The 27,762-nt window shown below is 49.0% G+C and overlaps 1 protein-coding gene and 1 long non-coding RNA gene across 3 annotated transcripts in view; both read right to left on the bottom strand.

Moving 5' to 3' along the window:
• Positions 1-522: 522 nt before the first annotated feature.
• CERS1 (ceramide synthase 1) lies at positions 523-27,425 on the bottom strand. Of its 2 annotated transcripts, XR_014506697.1 has the most exons (8): positions 27,115-27,414; positions 13,673-13,832; positions 10,741-10,921; positions 8,831-8,992; positions 8,356-8,503; positions 6,275-6,408; positions 2,159-5,039; positions 523-2,054 (listed from the first exon to the last, which is right to left on the bottom strand). XR_014506697.1 is itself a non-coding variant. In XM_083421827.1 (7 exons), exons 1-7 carry the CDS (start codon positions 27,328-27,330, stop codon positions 4,997-4,999), a joined length of 1,044 nt encoding a protein of 347 aa, XP_083277953.1. In that variant the 5' UTR covers positions 27,331-27,425; the 3' UTR covers positions 523-4,996. The 2 variants fall into 2 exon arrangements, 1 of the variants encoding a protein (XP_083277953.1); XM_083421827.1 differs by having other exon boundaries at positions 523-5,039; positions 27,115-27,425.
• The window catches only part of LOC310668640, a 48,431-nt gene continuing 22,388 nt past the window's right edge, over positions 1,720-27,762 (bottom strand). Inside the window, exon 2 of the long non-coding RNA XR_014506743.1 lies at positions 1,720-2,079. This is a non-coding gene — a long non-coding RNA (uncharacterized lncRNA). The remainder of the gene's footprint in view (positions 2,080-27,762) is intronic.

The following is a 27,762-nucleotide window of genomic DNA, read 5'->3' as shown; positions in this document are numbered from 1 at the left end:
GCCTGGGAGAGACCAGGGTTGGAACCCCCCACTCTGCCATGAAGCTCACTGGGTGACCTGGTCCTCCCTCACAGGGTTGTGGGGGGATTAAAGGAATGTGGGGAGGGGAGAGACCCCTGTGTCCCCTTGAGCTCTTGGAGCAAAAAAACTGGAATATAAATATAAATGCAATAAATAGTGACAAATCAAATTGTTATCAACCTGTTATCTTGCAACCTTGGTTCTCCTTTCCAGTTAAGATGCAGCTCTCTCCCCATAGCTGTCAACTTTCAGATTTGAAAATAAGGGATCAGCAGCCTCCCCTGTCCCAGGGACAGTCTACGGGATATCTAACAATCCGGGAAACGGCGCTGGAATAAGGGAATTTCCCACAAAAAAGGGAAGGTTGACAGCTGTCTCTCTCCCCCATCTTGTCCCCTTTTAAACATGTCAAGCAGCAGCAGAAATCCCAACTCAGGAATACAAAACTCTACGCTCAACTTTAAGCGGCTAGAAAGGTAATAAACAGCTCTGACGACAAAAGCGATTTCTCCTTCTTTTAATGAGGATTCCGCCACAAGAGAGTTGGCATTTAAATTAACACAGAAACAAACACAGTGCCTCAGATCCCTCTCTCACAGACAAACACCTTTCTGGAGCAAAGCCACAAGTCATAAAAGAGCAGGGGAGGAAGTGTGAACGTGGGTGCAAGGAATGGATCTGGACCAGGCCTAGAAGTCTGGAATGAGCTTTGTCATAAGACTCTCCTTGCACCAAACAGGAACCTTGTGTGTGTGTGAAGACATAATCCACCTGGATGGGATTTGACCCCCCCCCCCAAAAAAAGCTTGCCTCTAACTTACTCAAGAGTAGACACATAGAAAGGAATAGGCACGACTAATTTGGGCCCATTAGCATCAATGGGCTGCATCCACTATCCAGCATTGAAGCCAATGAACACAACCACTAACTTCACTAGGACCACTAACTTCAATGAGCCTACTCTGAATAGGACTACCGCCAGGAGCAACCCATTGAAGTTAATGGGGCCCATTAGTCACATCCATTCATTTCAATGGGTCTACTCTGAGAATGATTCAGTTGGCTGCAACCTTGTTTTGCCCGGAAGCATCTCAGACCCCAAAGCATGCTAGTCCCTTTTACGGAAAGCCCAGTGGATTTGAAGCCTTGTTGGCTTCTCTGGTGATCCCTGTTTCGCATCACGCTCGGTTTCCCCACTTACTCAGAAGTCAGCCGCAATGTGTTGAACAAGCCTTTAGGATTGCAGCCTTAGAAGGGGAGATTTCTGCCCACTCACTGGAGATGGGGGCAAATTTAACTTGACAACACATCCTCACATCTTTTAAGCTAATTACACTCTTCCAGGATACCCACTGCAGATGAAGAATCTGGTGTGATTCCTGAAGTCTGAACATTTATTTTTTTAAAAAACACAGGCTTTGGGGTTTTTTAAGGGAAATATCTGGCAGGGTGCCACCTTCTTTCGTCCCAACATCTGGAGAGTCGCCAGTTCGCCATCCCTGTTGCACCTGGGTGGCCCCATGAGGACAGGGGGTTGAGCTCAATGGGCTCTTAGTAACCACATTTAGAGGTTCACAAATCCATCCCCGTCTTATTTCCTTCCAAGGGAAGACTCACCAGAAGTCCACAGGCACAAGACTCCAGTGGCAAGGGATCCTCTCTCTTGGCCTTGGACAGATTTGGTCAAGGAACAAGCCGTGTCACCAGCGCAGTCTGACTACGGGACACAATTTATTTAAGGTATTCCAAAACTTTTGCTTAATGTTTAAAAATCTCTAAACAGTGTGCAAAACAAATTACAGTGCAGGAACACCAGGTGTGTGTGAGCGCAGCATATTGTTTGTGGCATGTGGCTTGCAGAGAACGTCGGCTTTCACTAGAGAAACCAAGGCGCTAGCCCTCATGGATGCAATGGTATGCCTGAATCCTCAGAAACAGGAGCCGTGCACCAAATATGATTCCCAGTGATAGGGAGGGTTCAATGCTCCACACTTCTTCCCTAGGAACGAACCTCCAAACCAGGGTTTCCCAAACTTGGGTCTCTGGCTCTTTTTGGGACTACAACTCCCATCATCCTGAGCTTGCAGAACCAGTGGTCAGGGATGATGGGAATTGTAGTCCCAAAACAGCCGGAGACCCAAGTTTGGGAAACACTGCCAAGTGTGCCCAAAAAATCAGAGAACTTGTTCAACTTCTCATCATTTATGCAACTCAGGGAATCTAACTCCCCCCCCCCCCCCCGCAGAGGGGAATTCTACAGTTCTTGGTGCTTTCAATTTTTCCATGGAGGGGAAAGGGAGAGGCAGATTTTTAAAACCTGGCACACATATGCAGGCTGCTGTGACTATGGCCTCATCCTGCAACACTAAGCAGAAGGGGGCTGAGAGGGCAAATGGATGCAATGGCTTCCCAGATGTTTTAATCATCAAAAGAAGGGCTCATTCACACAGACTCCAGCGTCCCAACTTGTGTTGGAAGGGTGTACGCTTGTTGGTTTGTTTAAATCGACCGGATTGCATTTCTGTTGAACAATACATGTGGATAAATGTCCACGTGTCCACAGACAGAAGTTCAAAGATTGTACACTTGTGGGATATACAGTGGTACCTCGGGTTAAGTACTTAATTCGTTCCGGAGGTCCGTTCTTAACCTGAAACTGTTCTTAACCTGAAGCACCACTTTAGCGAATGGGGCCTCCTGCTGCTGCCGTGCCGCCGGAGCATGATTTCTGTTCTCATCCTGAAGCAAAGTTCTTAACCTGAGCTACTATTTCTGGGTTAGCGGAGTCTGTAACCTGAAGCGTATGTAACCCGAAGTACCACTGTAGTGTGTGAACACCCTGAAAACGCACCTTCTGGATCCAGGGGTGCTTTCGGGTGCAAATGTCCCCTTCCGCATTACAAATTCCTCTCCCTCCCTCCTGCGTCTTCTTCCACCTTAGCAAGCAATTATTTGCGTCCACATCTACTGTTGCTAACTCAGGGTGAGCAGAATACAAGGAGCACCAGGAGCTGCCCTATACAGCGTCAGACCATTGGATAAAACGAGATCAAGACTGTGTGCTGCTCTCCCAGGTTTCAGGCCTGGGGGTTTCTCCTAACCCAAACTGGCGACGCCGGGGACTGAACCCCTGGCCTTACTGAATGCAAAGCAAACGATCTACCGCTGAGCTGTGGTCATTCAGTTTAAGGTCATTCTGGTCCTCATGGAATATAGAGCTGGTTGAAATAGGAAGCCAATATGCTGCCTTCTGTTGCATCAATGGGTCAGCGGAGTTCAGTAATGCCTACACAAATTGGCAGCAGCTCTCCAGGCTTCCAGACCCGGGGTGTCCTTTCACGGAGATGCTGAACCGGGGACCCTCCACATGTGAGGCAGCTGCTCTAAGCTCAACCCTTTCCTGGGAGATCTCTTTGAGATGGGCAACTGTTTCCGACTCTGGGGCAGAGCAGAAGACTCTTAATCTCAGGTTCCTGCATTGCAGGGGGTTGGACTAGATGGCCATTGGGGTCCCAGCTCTGTGATTCCGTCCCCTGCCAGCCTTGCATTTCCCCCAAAGGATTCTTACCACCTTCCTCTGCTTTCCCCTGGGGTTAAGGGTTGTTGGGGGCGGTTAATAGCATGACATGGATGGGCACTGCCCCAAAGCCAGCTCTGGGACGCCCAAGTGAGCCACAGACATCAATTGGTGCTGTATTGGGGCGCTGGGACTGGCAGAACCACGTTTGAACCTCTGCTCACCTGCACCACTTGTGGGAGGCTGGATAGGGTAAAGATAATAAATCTGCCCCCAGAGCTTGCATTCTATATACCCAAACTTCATTGGAGGTCCATGCTGGTGCTGCTTCAAGGTATTCCCTCGCAGGAGAGAGAATGCAAAACGGGAGTCACCTCCATCCATCTGGATAGAAAGACAGACGCCAATAGTTTTGGGCTGTCTGAATGGCACCCACAGGCCCTGGCAGGAAAGGAAGCTGCCCAGCTGCCTCTGCTCATTGGCTGCAGCACCCAGCTCACAGAGACTCCTTTTTCCTTGTGGGGCGCTGTGGTACAGTCCTTGCAGACAGACAGACTCTGAAGGCAGAGGCTCCACGCAGCCCCATCAGGCAGACACAGCCCCTGCCCCTCTGTCGCCCCACATTCCGGGCGCCCTGTTTTTTCATCACAAACATTTTAGATATAAAAACAGGCAGTCGATTTCACCATCATCTCCCCCCACCCGTCCTCTGCCCTTACAAACAGAATGTTTTAAAAGTCTGTTTTCAGAAACTAATTTGGAAAATTACAGTAGTTTTGGATACTTCCCTTGCACACAACAGGAAAAAAGCACACCCACCCTGAGACAGGTCCAAAACCCTTTCCCCCTTCTGCTGACGATAGCCAGTAAAATATATATTTTAAAAAGGCGGGGTGTGCGCGCTTGCAAGGCGAGGAATAAAGTGCCGCAGAGCATTGTGGGATAGCCGTCCCCAGGTGAACACCACCACCCCTCCTGTCAATCCATTCACATGTGTGATTCCCCGCCCCCTCAATCTGACCGGCCACTTGCTTCGCTTAACCAGTCAGGGCTCTGGAGAACGAGGAGGGTGGGGAAAGCTGTTGCATCCTCTCAGGGGCCACCCCAAAGAAGGCTGCGCAGGGCAGAGCTGGTCTTTACAAGGGGGCGTTGGCGGAGGGGGGACTTTTGCCGCTCCCTTGGTGGGTCTCTCCGCTGGGCATGCCGCATCCACCCCAGGTCTGTGAAAAAGGCCCCCTTTCAATCCACTCTGTGGGAGTCCTCACCGCCAGCACCAACTCTGGCCAAATGCAAGAGCTTTTTTAAAGAACAATGCAACCGCCAGTGAGTTTCCTGCAGATGCTTCCCCCTCCCCACCCCACAGCTCTAGGTATCAAGACGGAGGGGTGGGGGGCGGGCTCTTCTCTGGGTTGCCAAACAAGCTGGGGTCCTTGCCAGCAGAGATGCAGCGGGCGCCGTCTACAACCGCTTGTCTTTCACAAGTCCGTTCTTCAAATGTTTCCTGTGGAAGAGAGAGCAAGAGAGCTGAACCCCCTGGAATTAATGGGCCCTGTCAAAAGAAGGGAAGACTAGCCTGCCGGATCAGGCCCCAGGGGGCCCCTCTGGTCCAGCATCCTCTTCTCACTGCAGCCAGCCAGGCGCCTGTTGTGGGAAATGGGAAGCAGGGTTGGAACCCCAGAGCCCTTTCCCACAACAGCATCTGGGATGCAGAAAGATTTCTCCCTCTGAGCATCACCCTATTGGCTAGTGGCCATTCCTCTGTGAGTTCATCCAATCCTCTTTTGAAGCCAGCCAGGCTGGTGGTCATGCTGCCTCCTGTGGCAAGGAGTTCCATAGTTTAACTAGGTGCTGAATCTCCCAGCCTTCAGCTTCATTAGTTACTCCCAAGCTGTAGCGTTAGGAAAAAAGGCCTTTCTCCCTCTCGCCTATAAACTTTCTCTATGCCATGCATCATTTTTTAATATCAAGGTGCCTCTTATTCACCTTTTCTGGAATCGAAAAAGCCCTAAACGCTGCAACCTTGCCTCATAGGGGAGCCAATCCACCCCTTTGAGGGAAAGGGCCCTTTTCTGCCCGTTCATTTCAATAGGACTACTCTGAGTAAGACTAATGACACACACCTATGCTTCTGTAAAGCAACCTTCCAGAGGCTTTAGTACAGCTTTATAATCCTGTGGCTGCAATTTACTCAGCGTGCTAAAATTACAAACCACTTTGCGAAGCTTACGCTCCAAAAAACCGACTGGGAATAGTTGAAACTAAAATTCAGATACAAAATAGGCATTTGTCAAACCCTTAATAGTGGGTCGCCACGCTCCCCTGGCCTGGCCCTGCCTCCCCCTGGGAAAAAACACCCCACTCCTTTCAATGCCAAAGAGCTGAATGGAACATCCACGTTCGGACACAGTCTACCTCAGAGTGGTTTACATGCTCCACTTCTGGGCTTCAAACTAACAGAATGATGCCCACGGCGAAGGGTTTCATCCAACAAGACGATTCTTGTGGAGGATAGTTGTATCAAAAGAACTCCACATTCAGGTGCAAACTGTCCCTGAAGGCTGGGGGGGGTGTTGCAGGGGGAGGGCAGCTAAACATCTGGGAGAGGGCGGGTGCTCTTGCCACTCGCAGGGTTTCCAGAAGAGCGTGGCTGTCCACTGACGGAAGCAGGGAAGCCAGGCGAAATGAATGTTGGTGCGAATTTGATTTTCTTCCTCCCTCCCTCTCTGGCACACTAACCCTTCCTTCCAGCAGCTGGGGGTGTGAAACTCCCGGTCTCTCTTCTTGCAGGCTGCGTCAACATCATATTCCCGGACGTCGTTCACTTCCCGAACTTGCCCCAGCAAGACCTTCACTACGAAGAGGATGATGTACTGCAAAGAGGAAGGGAGAGGGGGCAATCATAGAAATGTAGAGTTGGAAGGGAACCCCAAGGGTCATCTAGCCCAACCCCTTGCAATCCAGGAATCTTTTGCCCAACATGGGGCTCGAACTCATGACCCTGAAATTAAGAACCCCATTCCCCGCTCCCCACGATGCTTTGCACTACATTACCCAGCCCCCCACTTTCCTGAGAACCTGGTTCATCCCAGCCAGGGTGACGTGGGCCTAAGATGGCCTGCACTCCCATGATAAAAACATAATAAAATAGCCATTATGATAACAGTCCTCTTCCCCCCCACTTTCTCAGGCAATAGATTATTGAATAGCCTTGGCCTGGGTAAAGAGGAATGTTTTTGCCTGGCACCTAAGACATGTACCTTTCCCGCCCCGACCTGGCCACAGTGATCCATGTGACGGTCATCTCCAGGCTTGACTACTGTAATTCGCTCTACGCGGGGCTGCCCTTGAAGCTGTCCCAGAAACTCCAGCGGGTGCAGAATGCTGCAGCGAGGCTCCTCACGGGGTCTCTGCCATGGGAGCATATTCAGCCAGTGCTTTTCAAGCTGCACTGGCTCCCGGTGGAGTACAGGGTCAGATTTAAGGTGCTGCTTTGGACCTTTCAAGCCCTTCACGGCCTAGGACCCTCGTACCTACGGGACCGCCTCTCCTGGTATGCCCCACAGAGAGTCTCAAGGTCCATAAATAACAACACCCTAGAGGTCCCAGGCCCTAAGGAAGTTAGATTGGCTTCAACCAGAGCCAGGGCCTTTTCAGCTCTGGCTCCAGTCTGGTGGAACGCTCTGCCTCATGAGACCAGGGCCCTGCAGGATCTGATTTCTTTCCGCAGGGCCTGTAAGACAGAGTTGTTCCGCCTGGCCTTTGGCTTGGAGCCAATTTGATTCCCTCCCTCCCTCTCTTTTCTTTTTTCTTTTCCTTCTCCTCCTACAATGAGGCTACATTTTAATATTTTAATGTTCCATTATTTTAATGTTGTATTTTACTTTTGTTTTTAAGTTGTAATCATTCATCTTGTTTTTATTATTGCTTGTAAGCTGCACTGAGCCCGTCCTTGGCTGGGGAGGGCGGGGTATAAATAAAAAATTATTATTATTATTATTATTATTATTATTATTATTATTATTATGTAATGATGGCTCCAGGTGAACCTCTGGGGAGAGCACCCCACATTTACTATGTAAGTAAAGCCAACTTTTACTTTTTCACAAAGCAATGTGTGTGGGTGTTATTTCTAAGGGGGAGAAAAATGGCAATACCAGGCAAAATCCAGTCTGCCTTAAAGCATCCTGCATTTTTTAAAAAAAATCTTATTTATTAATTTTTCACATAAAAGAAATCTTTACATATTTTAATATAATCCATAAATTACTTTATCTGTTGACTTCCATGTCCATGGTTTTCATATTTACCCTGAAATGATTCATATTTTGCCTATACTATTCAATACACATAATTTTACGTATTTATCTTAATAATTTGTGCTGTCACTCATATTTCAAGTCCTGGTCATCTCACTATAGTAGTTCTTTAAATCCCTCCCAAAAAATTTCAGTTCTCAAGGCATTTTCCATCATTTTGATCTCTAATCTTTGCTTTGCTATTAATTTTGCCAGTTGCACGTACTCCATCATTTTCAAAAGCCAATCGTCATTTGTTGCTAGATTGGGAAGACGACGAACAAAGCATCCTGGACGATTGGTTCTAGAAGGTTAAATCAACCTTGCCTTAGCTTCCAAGTTTATCCTGCAAAGGACAGCCTCTGCTGACTTCATTCACGTGAGCAAGGAAAGGTAATAAGTAAACCATATATCCTCTCCTAGTATCTAAATCCTCCCCTACAGGACTGAGGCTCGTGAGGCCGGTCAGCTGGAGGTTCCCAACTCCTGCAGGGCAAGGCGATGGCGAGGCTCGCTACTCACCAGAAACCAGTAGATGTTCATCAGGGTCAGGACAAAGAGCAGAGCATTGAAAAAGAAGTAGAAGGGGATGTCCGGGACGGTCTGGAGGCTGGTGTGGCAGGTGGCGTAGAGCACTTTGAGAGGGAACCAGTACAAGCGGAACCAGAACCTGCGGGGACAAGGGACCGGGTCTAGGAGGACTAGAATCTTGCTGTGTGTTCACTGAATAAAATCTATATATGGTTTGATTGTAAAAAATAATAATAACCTCAAAGCAATTTACAATTTTGGAAAACTTTTCGCACAAGAGCAGTCTATCTGAACAGCAAAATACTGGGATTGCAGCACCACAGCGATATATTTTAGCCGCAACCAAACAATAATTTGTAGCATGCCTTCCTGCTGGGTTTTCTTTTTGAGGGGGGTGGAGTTTGCAGAACCGCCCTCCCTCAGAACGGGCTGCACATGTGCAGAGTTTGAGGGCAGCCAAACTCACCAGCTTACGCTGAAGGAGACGCAACCGGCGTTCGAGATCAAATCGTTCAGACGATGGTAGACCCCGCCCCGATATTTGAAGTAGACGTTGAGCTTTGTGAACTCCAGCTGAACGTCGCTGATGTCGTGGAGGAAGAGGACGAGGATTCCCACGTTGTGGTACCTGAAGGCAACGTTGCCAGGAGGAGAGGACAGAAGCACAGGTGAGCCACAGCACAACCCTTGACGCACACCTGGGCTCGATTAACGGCATGCAGAGTTTAAGTGCATATACTGCACGGAGAATTTCTGCCCGAGATGTCTGCAAAAGCCACAGTGCCGCCCAAAACAAGAATCATAGAGTTGAAAGGTAACGAAGGGTCGTCTAGTCCCACCCCTGCAACCAGGGCACTGAACGTCCTGCCATAAATTATGTGGTGCGGCAGCATCCTCAGCCACTTGTGCGTGGCCTCCTAAAATCTCCACAGTGCTTTGCGGATGAAATATTACATCTCCAGTCAACACTGAAGCTGGCACCAGCGGATTTCCAAATAATCACCTGGAGACTCTCCAAGTAGCCGGTGGTGTCTAGAATGAACCTCACCTTTTTCTGGTGAGTAATCTACTTTTGAATTTGGAACATGGAAGAAGCTGGTGCCAAGAGCCTTGCTCTGCTTCCCGCGGGACCTCAACAAGGTCTAGGCAACACGATTTATAGAATTCCTTCAAACCATAGCAAGTTCAAAATGAAATCTTTAGTCTCAAAGTCTCTGAAAATCTTTAAAGACCCCCCCCCCTGCCGTCAGTGAGGCCAAGAGGGGGGTCTTGCTGTCTGCGCAGACCAGGACCTCCAGACACGCTGCCCAGTCACTTTGCAGCAGCACCTCAGCAGTTACAAAGAGGGACGGGTATCTTCAGCCACCGTGTGCACTGTGATTCTCCAGCAGTTTCACTTCACCACCAGAGGTGCACTCCGTTGTCTCTCGAGATGGATGGGTGCCAACAATAATTTTTAAAAAAACAAGCTGGTGGGAAAGGCCCATCTCTGCCTCCTCTAGGCTTTGTATTCCTATAAGTAGTCTGTGCTAGTGCAATGCGGCACCCTATGCTCCTATTTCAGACGATGAGGACCAGTGTGGGAAACTCAGGTGTATAAGCCAGGGACCAAATGGCTCCTTAAACCAAGGTTACAGTCGCCAAAATGGAATGTCTAGTGGACATTGTGGGGCAAGTCTTATTTTCCAAATGATGGACTGACTGCAAATGATTCCCAGTTGAACATCCGCCTAGTTCAGAGGACAACCTTGAGCTAAGATAAGAGCTTTGAGAAATTAATGAGGAAAAGTCCCTTGATCCAGGGACGGGCCTATTCCGACCTCTTTTTCTTTATGCTGACTGCTCCTGCTCAGGCTGCACAAAGAAAGCATTTTGGTTCCTGAGATTCATTCTGATAGCACAGATAAAATATAATGGATATGATTATACAGAACAGGGTATTAGTGTGTGAAAACAGCCCAGATCCGAGGATCCCCAGGCATGCACCTCCACATCCTGGCCCCCAGGCATCTTGACTTGGTCGTAAGGGGTCAGAGGCCAGGTGCAAAATGTGCTTGGAGCCTGGCTAATTTCAAACACTGAGGACTAGAATCTTACTTTATCCTGCGGGGAAGGACCAGAGTTTGGTGGCCTTAAACATGCTCTAAGCACAGAGGACCCAAGGTTCAATCTCCAACAGCATCTCCAGGTAGGGCTGGGTGCGACCCCCAAGTCTGAAACCCTGGAGTCAGTGCAGGCAATGCTGAACTAGAGGGACCTTAGTCTGGTTGGGAACCCAGGACTTTGTGCATGCACAGAGTGCGCTCTGCCACCAAGCAGAGGTGCAGCCAGGCAGGAGACAAGGGAGGGAAGGAGCGTGTGCGGATGGGGACGCACCTGAACATGTAAGAGAAGGTGATGAGCATGAGGGCCACCACGTGGTGGACGAGCATGACGATAGAGTCCCTGCGCCAAGCGTCCATGTAGAATGTGGCATAGATGGAGTGGCCGTAGAAGCTGCCTTGCATCAGGTAGGCCATGGCAATGTCTGGCGGGACCTCCATGCCCCTCTTCCAGCCTGGAAAGCCGCAAAGGAGAAGGGAGAAAGCAAGGTCAGTGAATCATAGACGGGACCCCCAAGGGTCATCTAGCCCAACCCCCCAACCCCCCGCAGTGCAGGAATCAATTATTATTCTAGCTGCCATGGAGAACTTGATCTCACACTCTGGCTTTCCATCTACAGCCCCCTACCAACTGAGCCAATGGCTGTAGGAAGCTTGCAAGCAGGGCCAGGGGGCAAGAATAATACAATCAAATAATTGCAGAGTTGGGAGGGACCCCAAGGGTCATCCAGTCCAACCCCCTGCAATGCAGGATTCTCAGCTAAAGCATCCTTGACAGATGGCCATCCAACCTCTGCTTAAAAATCTCCAAGGAAGGAGAGGGAGATCATTCCACTCTTGAATCGCTCTTACTGTCAGAAAGTTTTTCCTGTTTTTGCTGTCAGAATCTCCTTCCTTGTAACTTGAAGCCATGGGTTCAAGTCCTACCCTCCAGAGCAGGAGAAAACAAGCGTGCTCTATCTTCCATGTGGCAGCCCTTCAGATATTGGAAGATGGCTCTCATATCTCCTCTCAGTCTCCTCTTTCCCAGGCTAAACATACCCGGTTGATTCAACCATTCCTCATCAGGCTTGGTTTCCAGACCCCTGAACATCTCCTTCACCCTCCTCTGCACATATTCCGTCTTGTCAACATCCTTCTTAAATTGTGGTGCCCAGAGCTGGACACAGGACTCCAGGTGGGGTCTGACCAAGGCAGAAGAGAGCCTTTCCCTTGGTCAGCCTCCTGGGAGCCAAAGCAATTCAAGGGACAGAGTTGCCACACACCCCAGATCCACTCTCACCCCCATCAGGAACCCCGGATGCCCCAGAATCCTGCAGTCATACCAACAAGGAAAGGAAAAAAGCGTGCTAGCTAGTGGGCGTCCTGAATGGACATTCTGGGCTGTGACCACAAGGGGGCAGTGCTGCAAAAAAATGAATTTAGATTAATTCACTTTTGAGTCCCATCCTATCCCCAGAGACACCTGTGATTTTGCAGCTGCAGAAATGCAGGCACCCGCATTATCTATTTTGCAAAAGGCAAAGGAAAAAATAGGCTCATTGCGCAGTTAAGAAGGGAAAACATCTAGTGAAAGTGAACTATTAGGTTTTCATCCACTCAGAAGGAAGGAAGGGAAGTTTATTTTAGAAATAATAATTGTTGAACTATTGCGGATTGACAATTTGGTGAACAGCATCACTTGTAGATAGTGGAAATGTTAAAATATTGTACGTGCAGAAATTGGCAAGTGGGCAGCTGACGGTTCAGGGGGAAAAGTTAAAAGCAACAAAAGAAATTGTAATATAAGATTAATTATAGAGAATGGAAGGTGACTCAGAAATAACTAGGAAAATAATGCAGCAACAAGAAGAAATTATGGGCACATTGAGGACGGAATGTGGGAGGCCAGTTTTTGGAAAAATTGTATTAAATTTGCTTTGATTTGTTAAAATTTGGAAAATCAATAAATATGATTTAGCAAAAAAAAAAAAAAAGGCCCTCTTATTTTCTTTCAAGGACCAGAGCTTTGTGTGCAGAAGGTTCCTGGTTTAAGCCGCGATGGTATCTCTGTGTAGGGGAAGGAAACCCCAGAGAAGCTGCTGCTGCCAGCCAGTGTAGACAGTCTTGGGCTGAAGGAAGGAAGAGCAGCTGTGAGGCAGATTCCTTTCTTCCCATGACACCAGCTCTTCATTCATAACCTTGAGGACTAGCACCCTGTCTTAATTTTAGGGGAGGGGTGATAGCTTAGCGGCACAGTTCCGGCTGCCAAAAGCAGGCAGGGCAACAAATGTAAATTTTGCCAAGTTTCTTCACACACGGAGCGAGAGACTCAGCAACGTCCCTCCTCCATCCAGGGAAGCAGACAGGCATCACCGGAGTTGAAGGAGACATGCAGGTTCAACTGGCAGCTGTCCTATACAATACAGGATTGCCACGTATTTCAATATAAAATGCTATGTCCTGTATTGATACAGTTTTGCCCTGTATTCCAGGCCTTCTCTCTCTCTCTCTGCCAACTTAGGGATCCTCTCCAGATGCACCTTTGAAAGGCGAGTGAAAGGTCACGTTTTTAAGCTCCAGGTAGCCAAGCACAGACAGATTCACAAATGTGTGTGTCAAATTCTGGAGGGGCCATCCTGTGAGGCTGCAATAGGAGACCCTCCCAGTGCCCCTATTTTCCAGGGACAGTCCCAGATTTACAGAAGCCGCACCAGTTTCTGATCTGATCCCGAAATGTCCCACTTTCCCTCAGGATGTCTCCATTTTCATCGGGAAAATGTTGGAGGGTCTGGATAATAGGATGTTCCAATTTTCATTGGAGAAAATTAATGTTGGCGGGTATGCAATAGATTGCAATGGATTGCTCTGAAGTCACTTCAGCACCAGATAAAAATAATATCGCCCCCCAACCACCCCGCCCTGTCCTGTATTTTGCCAGGACAAAGGTGGCAACCCTAATCTCTGTGTAGGATAGCTGCATATTCCTGCATGGCAGGGAGTTGGACTAGATGATCCTCGGGGTCCCTTCCAACTCCCCAATACTATGATTCTACGTCCAGTCTGGCGAAAACACCCGGGGGGGGGGGTGAGGTGAGGGGGTGGCCTGGCAAGAGTCTCCAGGGTTGGACGGAGAGGTTCGCAGGGCCTGAGCGACCCTGGGAAAAGGTTTTGCAAGAGGGAAACCTCTGCCCAACTCTTGACTTGACCTGCGCTGCTTACCGTACCATAAAAGACGGAAGGAGGGTCGTGGAAAAAGGGGTATCCAGCGAAGAAGAGCAGGTAGGCGCCGTACGACCAGGAGAGGGTGTAGAAGGCCAGCTTCCAGGCACTCTCGGGCATCTTGGCAGCATCCTTGGGGGGCAGCTGGCACCACTCAGCAAAGGGCTGGCAGAGAGAAGAAAGGAGAGGCCGTTAACGGAGTCAGGTGGAAGCCTGACAAGACAAAAGTGCTGCTTCTAGGGGACGGGGGGGGGGGACGACGACGACTCCCTGGTCCTGAATGGGGTAACTGTGCGCCTGAAGGATCAGGTGCGCAGCCTGGGGGTCATTTTGGACTCACAGCTGTCCATGGAGGCGCAGGTCCATTCTGCGTCCAGGGCTGCAGCCGACCCTTCTGCAGTGCAAGAATCTCAACAAATGCGTCCACAAGGGATGGCCACCCAACCTCAGCTTAAAAACTTCCCATTCCCTACTGAAACTAAGAGGTGGAGGAATGAGTCTGTTTAGAAAAGGCCTTTCCTCCTGAGAGATGGAAATGCCTCTTTTTGCATCAGGGATGAGGCACTCTTATCGCTCCAGGTATCGGTAAAGGTAAAGGACGCCCAGCAGTTAAGTCCAGTCAAATTCAACTATGGGGTGCGGCGCTCATCTCCACATTTAGACTGAAGGAGTCGGTGTTCGTCTGCAGCTTTCCGGATCATGTGGCCAGCAGGACTAAACCGCTTCTGGCACAACGGGACACCGTGACGGAAACCAGAGCGCACGGAAATGCTGTTTACCTTCCCACCACAGCGGTACCTATTTATCTACTTGCACTGGTGTGCTTTCAAACTGCTAGGTTGGCAGAAGCTGGGACAGAGCAATGGGAGCTCACCCCATTGTACGGATTTGAACTGCCAACCTTAAGGTTTAGACCACAGCGCCACCTGCGTCCCTCTAGCTGCTAGCAGATATCACTAGAGAGATGATGGGGACCTGCAGTGCCGGATTTATGTATAAGCTAAACAAGCTCTAGCTTAGGGCCCCACTCTCTTGGGGGCCCCCAAAAATTTTAAAGGAAAAAACCTGGATGTACATTTCCACAATACAGTATAAGATAACAAAACAAATAAAACCTACATACAGCAACAGTGTTTTGTGTTGCGTAGGCTCCTATGATGTAAGTCATGGGCCAGTCTGCTCCCTAAAATATCACTCGTTAGGAACCTATTAGGTCCATAAATTACCATACAGCATATATTCAACACACAAAAAAGCAACAATTTGTTGTTGACAAAGGACAGCTGGACATATAACGGGCCCCATTACCTTCCGTAGCTTAGGGCCTCATCAAACCTAAATCTGGCCCTGGGAACCCGCAATTTACAGAAGGCGTCCCAGTCTCTGATCCCAGAATGTTCTGCTTTTCCCCAGGACGTCCCTATTTTCATTGGAGAAAATTAATGTTGGCGGCTATGGAAGGAGGAAGGCCCCTCTTTCAAAGAGATAAGAGATTCCCTCCAGAGATAAGGGGAAGGCCTCTTCTCAGATCAGAGACAGGGGAACCAAAATCCCGCCAAATGTTGCTGAGGCTCCAAACGCAGCCAGCATGCCCAATGGACAGGGCAAACTGTAGTCCAGCAACATTTGGAGAGCCACAGGTCAGTTTGATTTATTTTTCGGGCGGTGGCAGGGGGGGGGCACGTAAGCTGTTCCTCCGATCCCTGATTTTGCCACAGCAGGGCTTGTTCTGCTCCGGCTGTGAACTGATCACCCGAGCAGCTGAGGTCTTAATATAGCATTCCCAAGCAGGGAGCCCGTCTCAAAAGCTGCTGAGGTTGTGGCCTCTGTTTCACCGTCAGGTTTTTTTTCTTTCCAGTTTCCACCTCCTCGAATTTCCCTCTGCTTTTCCGGCTCCCTTGTGTTGCACGAGTTCCTGCTCTGCAAAGATGCCCAGGAAGGGCAGAAGAAGCAGGCGATGCGCTCGTGGGCACCCAACGAAGCCGAAGGCCAGAAGAGTCAGGACTAAAGCGGGGCGATATCTGGTTTTCAATATCACAATATTTCACCAGCTAAACTTCACGATATATTAATATATCACAATGTCTGAAATAAGCATGGAGCCTGCATGGTGATTTTTGCATAGCACGCACACACACACACACACACACACATCTTGATTCATGATATATTGCCAAGTCAAAAATTATGAAACCAGTATCGTGGTATGGACTTCAAATCAGTAATCCACAAAGACAACCCACCCCTCCCGCTATTTTTCATACACAAAACTAGTAATAATAGTAAATTATTATTTAGTATTAATAGTGACTATTTATTATTTAGTAGTGACTAGTAATAATAAACAAAAAACCCTCTCCCTTTTTTATTATACTATTTTGTTGTAAATGATTGGCTTCCTTCTCCAGACTGTGGAGCCTTCCAAAAAGAATGATAGAATTCCAGGGTTGGAAGGGATCCCAAAAAAACATCTAGCCAAAGCCCCAATGTTGATGGACTCCTCCTCATGAATCTGGTAAGTCTTTCAAGGGGCCACAAGACTCTCCATTGTATCCATCCAAGTTTTGCACAGGCTCCTCAGATGCAAAGGCCCCAAAGGAATCAATGGGGCTTCCTGCCAGGTTATGGTCTCCTCAGAAGGTGGTGGTCTCTCCTTCCTTGGAGGTTTTCCAGCAGAGGTTGGGTGTCCATCTGTCAATACCTCTAATGATTCTCCATTCTTTATCACTTATTCTGTATTTCTTAATTTCTCTAATACTCTTACAGTAAGAGCTGTTCGACAGTGGAATTTGCTGCCAAGGAGTGTGGTGGAGTCTCCTTCTTTGGAGGTCTTTAAGCAGAGGCTTGACAACCATATGTCAGGAGTGCTCTGATGGTGGTTCCTGCTTGGCAGGGGGTTGGACTCGGTGGCCCTTGTGGTCTCTTCCAACTCTAGGATTCTATGATTCTTAATTATCATTAACTAATAGTTCTCCTCATAGCCTTTCTTTCAATATTTCAAATAGTCCTCCTTCCAGAACTTCTTGCAGTCCGACTAGACTAATCTGTTCATTACTATTACTTTTCAAATAGTTAGTATATTTACTCCAGTCTTCTAAGAATCTCTGGTCCCGCAGGTTTCGAATCCTTCCTGTTAATTTATCTAATTCTGCATAGTCCATCAATTTCATCCGCCATTCTTCTTTCGTCGGTAATTCTTCTTGCTTCCATTTTTGTGCCAATAATATCCTTGCTGCCGACACACCCTTTAATTTCAATGGGCCTGCTCTGAGTAGGGCTGTCACTGGATGCAACCCAGTTAAACACATTTTGCCCTAATGTTAAGCAAGTTTTGCTTTGGGGGAAGGCAGGACTTATTACATCAAGTTGTGCGAGAGAGAAATTATTTGACGTTATTCTCCCCGCCCCCCTTATCTTTCTCTCCAATGCTAGATGTCCAGCCAGGCCCTTTAAAAAAAGAAAAACCACATGCTTTGGCCCCTTTTGGATGTAGGTGAGCCAGAAGGCAGCCCAGTGTCAGTAAGTGGGGCTGTGGTGGTGAGCCCTCCCAGAGCACGTTCTCTGCCTGACCTCCGTCTGCAAAGCCTGCCTTCTTACGCAAGAGACAGGCACCACCATCAAAGGCATCCTCTTCCAAGTGCGGTCCCCGGTTGCCCCTAGCAACAGAGGTCTTCCTGTGCTGGTTGCCCTGGCAACAGCAGCTGGCTGGCAGCCAGGGGACCAGACTGCTGTCATTCATGTATCCTACCCTATACTTATTTTAAAAAATGAGAGCGAGGAGCAGGAGGAGGAGAAATTATTGATGCCCGAGGCTGCAGTGCAGCTCTCTCCCCGGGGGCAGGAGAAAGCCCAGTCTTGGGAGGTTATTTTTTGCAATTAAGGATGGGAATATATGAAACACGTCTGAGGAAACAGCCCTCTGCCTGTGTCAAATTATGTTTTTCTCTCTCTCCTCCATGCTCAATTTTCAGAGGTCTCCCACCCCTCTCTTTGAGCTTCTGTTCTGGTGCCACCTAAGTTCTTGAGGTCTAGAAACATCACCCTTTTATAATCAGTAGCAACTGTGAGTGCATTTCTGTATCTTACCTTTCCTCCCCTAGGGGCTCAAGGATGACACCCCCCCCCCCGGCCACATGTTCCTGTTTTAGTTCCACAACAACCCTGCGAGGCAGGGAAACCCCAGCCCAACCCAAGGTTTTTTCTTATAAAAGGCTTCATATGAGCCCAGATTTCCTGACACCCCCCTTCATTTCACTTCACCCCCTAAACATCTCCCGACCTCAACACAAACTCCCATAGGCCTTGCTTCCTTAAATGACACCTTGTTCCCCCTTATTTTCCTGAATTGCAGGGGGTTGGACTAGATGATCCTTGGGATCTCTTCCAGCACAGCTGGATGGCCAGCTACATTTCACTCCCCTGTTCTCCTCACTCTCTAGACTGCTTTTTCCTTGGGCCAAAGACCAGGATTATGGAAATCCGTAAAAAGCACCTGGGTACACCAACGGAGCCCTATAAAATAGGAAGGGTGGGTTCCTGTCTCTGCAGGTGAGCTTGCTAGGCAGCCCCAGATCTGGAGGCAAATCCACTTTGGGCCTCAGTCTTCCCCATCTGCAGTATGGGCATAAATCATACTCATCCGTCTCACAGGGTTGCAGCAAAGATTACCTGAATACGCTGATTTAATTTTAAAATGTATAGGGGAAAAGTGTGATTTATTTTTCAGTGTTCAATGCATTAAAATAATGAGGAATACATGTACACACACACATGCACAGTAACTAACATAGCAATGATAGAAATATATAGCAATGCCTGGCTAGCTCAGTTTGGTTACAGCTGATAATGCCAAGGTCGCAGATTTGTTCGGTCCCAGCGCCTGCCAACCTAGCAGTTCGAAAGCACTCCCGGGTGCAAGTAGATAAATAGGGACCGCTTACTAGCGGGAAGGTAAACAGCGTTTCCGTGTGCTGCGCTGGTGCTGGCTTGCCACGCTGGCCCCCGGCCTCTTGAGTGAGATGGGCGCACAACCCTAGAGTCTGTCAAGACTGGCCCGTACGGGCAGGGGTACCTTTACCTTTAAGGGACAGCTGCCTATTTCTGCATCGCAGGGGGTTGGACTAGATGACCCCTAGGGTCCCTTCCAACTCTACAGTTCTATGATTCTATATATAACACAATAAATTTTTGATTCAGTTTAAGAGGCAGCTGGAGAAGGTGGAAGCTAAAAATACATAACCTGCTGCAAGACAGCAATCTCCCTTGTTACTGTATGTACTGTATGATAAGCAAATCTATATGGATTAGGCAATTAACCACATCATTCTGCAAATCCACCACAATCTTGGCCAAAGTGCTGCTTTTATGCTTTAAAAATGGTGTCCCCCTCACAGATGCAGGAACACACACATTTACGTCTTTTTTGGTGTCCGGGAAAAGAAAAGCACACAGACACTTGATTCTCACAAGCTATTGAAACCTGATTACTTTTAAACCTAATTTATTTGTACTTTGCTGAATTAAACAGAGGTGTTTTAAATATTGTTAGCCTCCTCCTCCACAGACAAGGACTGTCACCCTGGAAGAGTCGAGTGAAAGACACAAACGCACGGAGGCCTCTCCTGCTGCCTGGCTGGAGCAGAAGACATTTTAACAGGACTGGCAGATGGTAACACACAACACTGTGGTGTAAAATGCAACCCAGATTAACTTTACACTCCCTGGTCCTTATCACACCTTTGCCCGCCACAACGACACACCGATCAGGTTCTTTTTCCATTGCCTGCGACAGATCAGATCACTGCCAGAACATAAGATAGCTGCATCAGTAGACCATGAGACTCTTAATCTCGGGGTCGAGTTCTGTGTTGGGCAAAAATATTCCTGCACTGCAGGGGGTTGGACTAGATGACCCTTGTGGTCTCTTTCAACCACCGCTCAGCCAGTGTTTCAACCACTTGAGACCAAGTGAAGATGCTTGGGCTCCAGCATGGGGCCTGACATCTCCGCCATCTGGTGGTGCTTGCCTGGGGATCCTTGGATCTGGAATAATTTCACCCACTGATACGCCACCCTGTAGAGTCTATTTTATCTGCACAATCAGAATGAATTTCAGGAACCAAAATGCATTTTCTGTGCAGCCTGAGCAGCAGCAGTGAAGAGTGTTATGGTTAATTGTTGTCTCTTGTCTTCACTCCCCCCCCCCCCCCCGCCCGTCCTGCTCCCAGTTGGGAAGGATATTCCTTTGTTGTCTAGAGTCCCACAGGAGCTCGTCCGCCTGGGAAGGGAGCCCACCTAGGAGAAGGAAAACTGTGGTCCTCAACCTCCACTGATGTTTATCTTGGGGAGAAGAAAAGGCTCAGGATTCCTCCTCCCTCCACAAATCTGGAGTGGAATCCCTAAGGCAGTCCTTCTGGAAACTCCTCCAACCACCCAGGTGCCAATCATCTTGCTCTGCTTTCCTTTGGACGCCCTCAGTGAAGCCGAAAAGGGTGTCTTGTCATCTGGGCAGCCCAGGACCTCCAGACACACAGCCCAGGCTTGCACCCAGGGCAGAGCGCTTGGTGCTGCTCACACGAGGTTTGGCTTCACCCCTGGAGGCACACTCCGTTGTCTCTTGAGACAGACAGATGCCAACAGTATGGGCCTTCCTGTAAAGTCATGCTAGGGTTCTAGTCCTCATGGACCTTTCAAATAGCTAATTTAAGCATAGGAAGCTGGCTTAGACTGCATCAGGGCATTGCTCCATCTCACTCAGTATTACCTACACTGACTGGCAGCGAATCTCCAGACATTCAGGGAAGGGGACATTCCTGGCCTGGCCTTCTTAAGACAACCTCAGCTTCTAAACCAGGGGCCAGCAAACTTTTTCAACAGGGGGCTGGTCCACTGTCCCTCAGACCTTGAAGGGGGGGCTGGACTGTATTTTTGAGGGGGGGGGGAATGAGCGAATTCCTATGCCCCACAAATAACCCGGAGGTGCATTTTAAATAAAAGGACACATTCTACTCATGTAAAAACATGCTGATTCCCAGACCGTCCAACGGCCAGATTTAGAAGGCGACTCGGCCAGATCTGGCCCCCAGACCTTAGTTTGCCTACCTATGTTCTAAACCCCACTGATCCATCCCAGGGGAAGCCACAGCAGATCAAAAACCCATTTGCTGAGACAGAGATCGGTCATGGCTGCGAGAAGCCACGACTTTTGCTGACAATTTCTCTCCCCTTGTGGTTTCCTCTGCAGCCTACGCAGAGAGGCTGAAACTACCACGGTCTGATCTGATCCTGGCAACAACTAAAGCGGATGTGCAGTCGGGGAGGGTGGGGTGAGAGAAAGAGCAGCTTTCAGAAAGAGGCTGAGAGATGGGGAGAGTCCATTTCACTTTGCTATGTTCCCATCCGCCTCCCTGGAGGAGAGGAGAAGCTGAAGCCAAGTTGCAGTGTCTGGAAGCGCTGTGTGGTCATCTCAGCGCAACTGCATGTACCATGCAGAGGTGACCTTCCCCAAAATTGATGAGCCCGGCGACACAAAACCCAGATGCAGCCTTGAAGAGGTTTCTCCCTCTCTTTCTCCGCAGGCTGCATAGAAAAGCAAAGAATCTCAACTCTATTTTTTATTGGAAAATTAGGGTGCAGTTAAAAAAAAAAGGGGAGGCAACTTTCTAGTCCTCAAGCACAGTGAGATTTGGGGAAGGTGATTAGAAACCAGAGGCAACAGAAACCAGAGCTGCTGTATCTTTAATAGTTGCATCGAGAGAGTTTTTAAAGGTTGTGATTGTTACTCAGTTTAGACATCTCTATTCTGCAGTCCTCCCCAATTTATTTTATTCTTCTGAACTGCTTGATTGTAGCAAAACCGCTAAGAAGAGGGAATTTTGGCAAGCAGAGATGAGCAAACTCTTCAACCCAAAGCCCTCACCTGGTGTTCTTTAAATTCAGCCCTGCAATGACAGCTGGAAACTTGATTCCATTTTTAAAAGTGAGAAAGGGGCACATCTGTAAACCAGGGGTGGGATAAAAACTGGCTTTTACTCAGAGTAGGGCTATTGGAATTAACAGACCTAACGGGCATATTCCTTAATTTCACTGTGTCTACTCTGAGCAGGCTGAGTGTTGAATTCCACCCATGGAGATTAAAATCACCACTGGTAGAAACTGAATATTATGTCCCATCTCAACCACAGGCAGGGTGAAAGCCAAGACTTAAAACTACCTCTGTGCTTTGCAGAAATGGACATTCAGATAATGGCCAAATCATTTCACCTAATGCAAATTTGTCCCATGTAATGCTGTTTTCCTGACCTCCTCAAATATGGTGAGGCAATAAAGTCGTCGTCCCCCCCCCCCCCGCAGGCAAATTTCTATTCACAGCTTGGTGAATAAACTTAAAAGTTACAAGTCCACATCCCCACCTATACCTCTTTGCAGGTCCTTTTGTAAAGCCAAAGGTGTAGGTGACACAATACTATTGTATATGCTTCACAATAAGTGTGAAAACTTGTGCACACATGGTTTCACGCACGCACGCACACCAACTTGCCTCCATCTCCTCCCCTTGCACCACTCTTCCGCAACCCATAGACAACTCCTCCACTCCTCTGCAGGCACAATGGCAGCCAGGGGCTCATCCCACGCTTTCTGTGACATCACGGAAGTCTTAGCCAATGGCTGCCAGATGCTTCCTCCTCACCCCATACTGCCTTGGGGCTTCCTAACTTCTTCTTTTTTTAAGCATTTGCACCCAGCCTTTTCTCTCCCCACCCTTTTCCTTCCACTGTTTTTAACAATAAAAAGAACAAAATGTTTCAACCCAGATCCTTGAAACATGCCGGAGAACATTCCAGATCCCCAAACAAAGGGTTGTTTCAAAATGTTTCCCCTTGATTGCAAGCTTGTCAGTTGTTGCTTCCCTCTTTCTTCCTCCAAGGATCACCGGGGGGGGGGGCGGTGTACACGGTCCCCCCCGCCATTTTATCCTCACGACACCCCTGAGATGCAGGCTAGGCCAAGAGGCAAGGACTGCTCCCTGCAAAGGCACCCAATGAGCTTCACGGCTGATTGTGGGCTTGAACCCTGGTCTCCCAGGTCCTGGTCCGACACCCTAACCCAGAGTTTCCCAAACTTGGGTCTCTGGCTCTTTTTGGACTACAATTCCCATCATCCCTGACCACAGGTCCTGCTAGCTAGGGGTGATGGGAGTTGTAGTCCAAAAACAGCTGGAGAGCCAGGTTTGGGAAACCCTGCTCTAACCACTCACTACACACTGTCTCTGCTGGGAAGGGCCTGTTGTCGCCATCCCTGACCACTGGGCATGCTGGCTGGTGGGGGCTGGCAGGAGCTGGGGCCCAGGAACATCCAGAGGGCGCAGCAGTAGCCAACCCCAATCCAGCCAGCAGCAGTTTTCCTCTTCCCCAACATCTGGCTCGCTCCATAGGTGGCTGAATTACAACTCCCAAAGACAGCAGAAGAGCTGTGCAGGATGAGACCCAGGGGGCCCATCTAAGTCCAGCCTCCTGTCCTCAGAGCGGCAGACCAGTGAGAGCAGCAGCCTCTTCCCATTCTAAGTTAGACTGCCTCTCTCCACTGAGGCTCCACTGAAGCATCATAAGGAACTAAAAAGAACCCTTTGTCTTTCATAGCAACTGGTATTAAGAGTCACCCTCTCTCAAAATGCCGGAACTCGTGGCCATCCGATGAAGGTTCTGAAGAGAAAAGGAAGTCCTTTGCATGGTTTAAACTATGGAACTCACTGCCACTGGAGGCACCAATGGCCACCAGCTTGGATGGCTTTAAAAGAGAATTGAGCTAATTCATGAATAACAACAATAATCATTTTCTAATTGGTACCCCGTCCATCTGACAGGGTTGCCCCAGCCACTCTGAGCAGCTTCCAACATATAAAAAAGATTCCCTATACAGGGCTGCCTTCAGACGTCTTCTATACATCAGATAGTTATTTCCTTGACATCTGCTGAGAGGGTGTTCCATAGGGTGGGCGCCACCACTGAGAAGGCCCTCTGCTTGGTTCCCTGTAACCTCCCAGGGAGGGAACCGCCAGAAGGCCCTTGGAGCCTCAGTGGATGGACAATGGGGGTGGAGACGCTCCTTCAGGTATACTGGACGGAGGCCGTTTAGGCCTTTAAAGTTCAGCACCAACACTTGATTTGTGCTCAGAAACATACTGGGAGCCAGGGAAGATCCTTTAGGACCAGTTATATGGTCCCAGTCCCCAGTCTAGCTGCCTCATTCTGAGTTTGTTTCTGAGTCACCTTCCAAGGTAGCCCCACGGAGAGCGCATTGCAGTAGTCCAAGCGGGAGATAATCAGAGCATGCACCATCCTACAGGCTACAGCTGTGAAAATACCAGTCTGGCAGCCGCATTCTGGAATGGCTTTTGATGGCAGCTCCCCATGAAGGACCTGCTCAACCTCTGCAGTTGGGAATGATAATGCCTTCTGAATTTTTACTGCAAAGCACAGGACAGCTGAGCGCTGTGGAGCTCGCATTCTGCTTGCAGGATTCCCACAGGGGTCTGATCAGCAGGATGCTGGACCAGACGGGTCACTGGCCTGATCCAGGAGGCTCTTCTGAACTTCTCAAGAACCTAAGACTGGGTCCTGCAGCCGTTGGATCAGGTCAGGGGTGGGGGAATCTAGTCCAGTATCCTGTTCTCACAACGGTTAACTGGTAAGTGTAAGGAAGCTCTCTACATTCCTGTTTAAACTGGCCCTTTATGCTGAACCATGAGGACTAGATCCTTACCTCCCTTGGCATCTAAAGACAGTAACTCACAGGGAATGGCTGCAACTCAGAACTAGGACACCTGCTTTGCATGCAGAAGGTTCCAGGTTCAATCTCCTCAACCCCAGAGTCAAAGATGCTGAGCTAGATGGCCTGACTCAGCATGAGGGATCGTAGAATCATAGATTTGGAAGGGACCCTGAGGGTCATCTGGTCCAACCCCCTGCAATGCAGGAATCTTTTGCCCTATGTGGGGCTTGAACCCACGACCCTGGGATTAAGAGTCTCCTGCTCTACCCACTGAGCGATGTTCCTTTCTAAAATCCAAAACAACAATGACATTAGGGAGCATCTTATCAATGTATCCAGTACTTCTGAAAGCTTTCAACATGCAATCGAAGGCTTTTCGGATTACCTAAAGAAATACTATAGTATGATGAACTCATGATCAGGATTTGAACTACAAGCAACGGAAGGAATTAGAAATTATTTTATTGTTGTTATAGTGTAAGAGATAGAAGATAGGGCACAGCAGAGGGGGAGAAATAAAAACACAACTGAAATGGGGTAGGAAGTTGACAAAACTGAAGAAACATTATTACATATTGGAGTGCATATGTTAAACTTTTGAACATTTAATAAAATATCATTTGGATAAAAGAAGTACAAGAGTCTTAGTGGACCACCAGCTGAACATGAGTCCAGAGGGTGATGCAGCAGCAAAAAAGGCTAATGCTATTCTAGGCTGCATCAACAGACGTCTAGCGTCCAGGTCAAGGGAAGGAATAGTGCCACTCTATTCTGCCGTGGTCAGAATAATGTGTCCAATTTTGGGCACCACAATTTAAGAAGGATATTGAGATGCCTGAATATGTGCAGAGGAGGGCAGCCAAGATGATCAAGGGTCTGGAAACCAAGCCTGATGAGGAGCTGGGTATGTTTAGCCTGGAAAAGCGGAGATGGGAGAGCCATTTTCCTATATCTCAAGGGCTGTCACATGGAAGATGGACCAATCTTGTTTTCTCCTGCTCTGGAAGGTAGGACTCAAACCAGTGGCTTCAAGTGACAGGAAAGGAGATTCCAACTAAACATTCGGGAAAACTTTATGACTGTAAGAGCCGTTCAGCAGTGGAACAGACTCCCACGAGAGGTGATGGACTCTGCTTCCTGGGAGGTTTTTAAGCAGAGGTTGGACAGTCCTGGATGCTTTAGCTGAGATTCCTGCATTGCAGGGGGTTGGACTAGATGACCCCTGGGGTCCCTTCCAACTCAACAATTCTATGATTCTATGATTCTAACATGAAAAGCTTGAAGAAGAGGAAGAAGAAGAAGAAATTCTGATATGCCCCACTTGTTGTCGCCCCGCCCAAGAGATGCACACATTTATGAGGTGTATATTTTGGAGGCCCCCCCCCCACTAGTCCCACTGAGTTAGTCACATCCATCCACTTTGTTCAGTCTTCTCTGAGGATGGATCTAACATCAGATACCATCTTCGAATCTGAACACACACTCCTAAAACTGGGCTTTTTAAAAAGCTAGCCAACCCACAACTAATAAGACCTCGTTTCCTGCAAATTTTTCATCCCTGTCTCCCCGCCCCCAATGGGTATCCAACAACAGGCTTCAGGCCACAAGACCTTGAGGCCCCGTTCCAGCGCCACCTCACAGACAACGCTACGTTTTGCTGCAAAAAATGCCATGTCAAGGATGCAGATTTCGCACACGGCAGGAAGATGTGACGACATGTTTTGACACACAGAGAGAGCGCAATTTTCAAGGCCGCCTTGAGTCACCCCAAGAATACAACACAATGACTGATTCTTCCCCACCCTTGGCAATGCAAAGGACCAGACGCTTTCACCTGCCCCTCATTGCACCTCCCCCCCCCAAATTACAATGGCACATTTCACTTGCCTCTCTGGATATAATGCAAAGACCGTTTTATTCCACCACAGCAAAATAGATTTCTTGGTTGTGCCCCCCCCCCCCCATACACGTACAAACGTAGTTCCCCTCCATGCAATGATCTGACCAATTTTACGCACTCCATCAATGCACAAACGAGATGCTCCTTTTTCTGGAGGCAATGCACTGACCCATTTCCACTGTGGATTTCATTTTTCCCACCACACGCACCAGATTCTTCCTCGAAGGTGATGGTTATTAACCCTCCCTGCAGTGCAAAGCCATCTCACTCCCCACCGCTGCTCAAAAATGGCCAGTTTTACAGCCCTGAAATGCAAAATCAGATTCTTCCCCCCTCACCAAAAGAAGACAGTGTGCAATAGCCAGTTTGACCCTTGCGGTACAAAGCCATATCATCCCCACGCCAAAAAATGAAAGGACCAGCGCAGCCCTTGCAATGCAAAACCAGCCCCCCCCCCCCAATAAGCCAAGAGCCAATGGAACATTTGCAATGCAAAGTTAATTCCCCCACCCACACAGGAGAAACGAGGCAGGCACCGATTTCACTGTCGGAATGCATTGGAAAGCCCCCCCCCCGCCCAAAATATTAGGCCAGTTTAACCCCTTCAAAGCAAAGCTAGAAGTCAAGGGTGGGTTTAACCCCTGCAGTGCAAAACCACGTTCCCCCCTCCCCACATAAAGAGACGAGTCCGTGATGGGTTTCAGCCCGGCGGTGCCAAGCCGGGTTCTCCCCCCAAATCAAAGCCCCGGACCAGTTTCGATCTCGGGAGCCACGAACCCGAAAGAGGCGGCGGGTGGCGGCTCGGCGGGCGACGGTCCAGCCGACGGCGCCCAGCAGGCAGAGCAGCGCCTCGCTCCAGGCCAGCCGCGCGCTCTCGGCCCACGTCCGGCGGGCCAGCTCCCAGCCGCAGCCCGAGCAGCTCCGCAGCGCCCCGGCCAGGCTCGCGTAGCCCCGCCGCACCAGCGCCTCGTAGCCCGGCGCCGCCGCCGCCATCCTCCTCCTCGCCGGCCCCGCCGAGAAGCGCTGCCGCAGCGCCCGCGCCCGCGCGCCCCCGCCAGATGCGCGCAGCTGGAGGGCTGGCCCCGCGCGCACACGCCCCCCCCCGCGCGCGCCCGCCTCGGGGAGGGCAAGAGGAGCGGCCGGCAGGGGGCGGCCGGGGGGGGGGGGCAGGCTCCGCAGGGACCTGGGGGTGGGGGTCTTAGAAATGGTCAAAAAAGGTTAAGGATAAAAAAAACTATAAAAAAGACCAAATTATCATCCAAATTATTTCTACTGGATTATGATTTGATATGTTAATTGGATGATTTAATAAAAACGATTTAACAAAAATATAATGTTAATGATAGCAAATCCCAAATATCGGTTTTGCAAATTATAGCCCCTCCCAGATACTACCTTCCATCTAATATTGTCCTCAGCCAATCC

Source organism: Podarcis tiliguerta (genome assembly GCF_965153285.1).
Source record: "Podarcis tiliguerta genome assembly, chromosome: 18".
Lineage (NCBI taxonomy): Eukaryota > Metazoa > Chordata > Lepidosauria > Squamata > Lacertidae > Podarcis > Podarcis tiliguerta.
The sequence above is the reverse complement of the archived record's forward strand: the minus strand, read 5'-3'. Positions and strand labels throughout refer to the sequence as shown.

Excerpts from the sequence above, each read along its gene's own strand:
- CERS1 (XM_083421827.1), bottom strand. The coding sequence starts at position 27,330 with ATGGCGGCGGCGGCGCCGGGCTACGAGGCGCTGGTGCGGCGGGGCTAC. Across the intron at positions 8,504-8,830 it reads GTCTCCTTCAGCGTAAGCTG|GTTCTGGTTCCGCTTGTACT; the intron begins GTGAGTTTGGCT and ends TTGTCCCCGCAG. Across the intron at positions 6,409-8,355 it reads TGAACATCTACTGGTTTCTG|TACATCATCCTCTTCGTAGT; the intron begins GTGAGTAGCGAG and ends TCCTCTTTGCAG.